The sequence below is a fragment of the Athene cunicularia genome (genome assembly GCF_003259725.1).
Source record: "Athene cunicularia isolate RWA chromosome 3 unlocalized genomic scaffold, athCun1 chr3_part1, whole genome shotgun sequence".
NCBI classification, from domain to species: Eukaryota; Metazoa; Chordata; class Aves; order Strigiformes; family Strigidae; genus Athene; species Athene cunicularia.
The window spans coordinates 61,936,595-61,939,172 of record NW_020799097.1 but is presented as its reverse complement, the minus strand read 5'-3'; the positions used below and the strand labels follow the sequence as shown (position 1 = coordinate 61,939,172).

General features: G+C 55.4%; 1 protein-coding gene across 1 annotated transcript in view; it reads right to left on the bottom strand.

Moving 5' to 3' along the window:
* TCF21 (transcription factor 21) overlaps positions 1 to 1,875 on the bottom strand; it is a 9,020-nt gene extending 7,145 nt beyond the window's left edge. The window contains exon 1 of the mRNA XM_026844536.1: positions 1,266 to 1,875. Within this exon, the coding sequence (XP_026700337.1) occupies positions 1,266 to 1,715 (450 nt within the window). The 5' untranslated portion in view covers positions 1,716 to 1,875. The remainder of the gene's footprint in view (positions 1 to 1,265) is intronic.
* Between the last annotated feature and the right edge of the window lie 703 nt (positions 1,876 to 2,578).

Below are 2,578 nucleotides of genomic sequence, written 5' to 3'. Positions count from 1 at the left end.
CCCCCCGCGTTTGGTCGTGAGCGGCGTGGGGACTCTTCCCCGTGGGGGCTCTTCCTCGCGGGAGCCGCCTCACGCCCCGCCGCGCTGCCCGGCCGCGGGAGCCGTCCGGAGCCCCCGGCCCACCTCCCTGTCCTCCTGTGGCCTGGGGGGCAAGTTTTGGTGTGCCTCTGTGCGGGGGATGGGGGGCTGCGCGCGTGTGTGGGGGTGTTACATCTGGGCTGGGTGTTGGTTTTGTTTTACTCTATTTTTTTTCCCATGTTGTGCTGAGATTTTTGGGTTTAGCCAAAAAATTATCTCCCAGGCCCTTATCAGCTGACACAGCGGGTAATGTACTTTCCCCTAGAATCCAGAGCTCAAAAGGCAGAGCTGGACCCCAGTGAAACATCCTCAGATCCCCTCTGTGGCCCCTTTATCCAGTGGGTTCCACACGTGTGGGCAATGTAAAGGATGGATGTCTAAAAAGAGCCCAGTCAGATCTTGACCACCCTGGTTTGCATCAGTTACACGTATTTTTAGAGCTGCAAACTGGATGTTTCTGGCAGCCGGGTATGGTGGTGAGACCCCAGGCTGCTCGGGAAAACTTTCTCTGGGTGATGGGAGCTGCAGGAGGGACACCACACAGTCCAGGGAGGCTTTGTGGAGTGTGCCTGGGGCAGACACCCATCTCAGGCAGTCCGAGCGCACATTTATTTCTCCTTTGACAGTTTATATGGATAGGAGAAATGTCCTGGACCCAGCAAATGCAAGTGGCTGAGCGCAAGAGACCCAAAAGCTTTGTCTTTAAACAGCTAGGGCTTGTAGATTATTATGGCAGGAAATGTTAGGATAGAGAGGAGGGATAAAAATAAATCCTGGGTCATTCGCTTGGGTCCTTCCTAAAACATACCTTTCTCTACCCAAATTTCTATACCTGCTCGCTTGCAGGTAGAAAGCTGCCATCAACCTTCTGAGGTTTCTTGGGCATGCCTGGGGCAGTAAAGCATGTCCCTGCCTATCTGTGGCCAGCGTGGCCCTGCCTCTCCCCTGGAATGGATCCCAGGAGCAGCGATGGTGCCTGGGAGGCTCAGCTCTCAGGCCACGGGGCGGAAGGGCAGCTGGGACCCTGTCCCCCCCCACAGTACCCCTTGCCACCCCACTGGCACCAGGCTCTTTGGTGAGAAGCAGAGCGAAAGTTTCTCCCTGCACATGCCTCATCCCAGATCCTCACCCACCTCTCCCCACACAGATGCACACAGAGTCCCCGGCCCCAGCGGACTGTGACTTACCAGGTTGACTGGGTGGATGTAGCCATTTTCATACTTGTCATTGGCCAGGATCTGCCTCAGGTGAGCGATGTAGCTGGAGGCCAACCTCAGTGTGTCCAGTTTGGAAAGCTTGGTGTCTGGGGGCACCCAGGGCAGGGTGGTCTTAAGCCTGGAGAAGGCTTTGCTAAGGACCCTCATCCTCGCCCTCTCCCTGGCGTTGGCAGCGTTTCTCTGGACCTGCTTTCCCTCCTGGCTCACTCCATTTAACGGGCTCTTCTTGGGGGGAGCTTTTTTCCTCTTGCCCGAGGCCCCTCTCCCCTTCTGAGGGGAGCCGTTCTCGCCATTGGATCCCTCCTCGTTGCTCTCGGTGGACGCCCCAAACTCTTTGTTAGTATCCATTTTCAGGCCATCGCACTCCAGCATCTCCACCTCCTGCAGATCTTCCACATCACTGAGGGACCCAGTGGACATGGTCTGGAAGATGCCAAAGGACCAGCGGGAAGGGGGGAGGGGGGGAAGAAGGGCAGCTCTTCAAATCTGCTTCAAGGCGGTGGGGGAGAGAATGGGCGCCAGTATTTTCCTCTCCTTCCCTCCTCCCCCTGGCACTAAGGTGCGATACCAGTCCAGAGAGGATCCCTGCCCTCCCGCCCTCCAACCCTGCTTTGCCCGTGTTTGAGGGTGGGAGGGAGTGTGTGTGTGTGTGTGTGTGTGTGTGTGTGTGTGTGAGAGAGAGAGAGAGAGAGAGAGAGAGAGAGAGAGAGAGAGAGAGAGAGAGAGAGAGAGAGAGAGAGAGAGAGAGAGAGAGAGAGAGAGAGAGAGAGAGAGAGAGAGAGAGAGAGAGAGAGAGAGAGAGAGAGAGAGAGAGAGAGAGAGAGAGAGAGAGAGAGAGAGAGAGAGAGAGAGAGAGAGAGAGAGAGAGAGAGAGAGAGAGAGAGAGAGAGAGAGAGAGAGAGAGAGAGAGAGAGAGAGAGAGAGAGAGAGAGAGAGAGAGAGAGAGAGAGAGAGAGAGAGAGAGAGAGAGAGAGAGAGAGAGAGAGAGAGAGAGAGAGAGAGAGAGAGAGAGAGAGAGAGAGAGAGAGAGAGAGAGAGAGAGAGAGAGAGAGAGAGAGAGAGAGAGAGAGAGAGAGAGAGAGAGAGAGAGAGAGAGAGAGAGAGAGAGAGAGAGAGAGAGAGAGAGAGAGAGAGAGAGAGAGAGAGAGAGAGAGAGAGAGAGAGAGAGAGAGAGAGAGAGAGAGAGAGAGAGAGAGAGAGAGAGAGAGAGAGAGAGAGAGAGAGAGAGAGAGAGAGAGAGAGAGAGAGAGAGAGAGAGAGAGAGAGAGAGAGAGAGAGAGAGA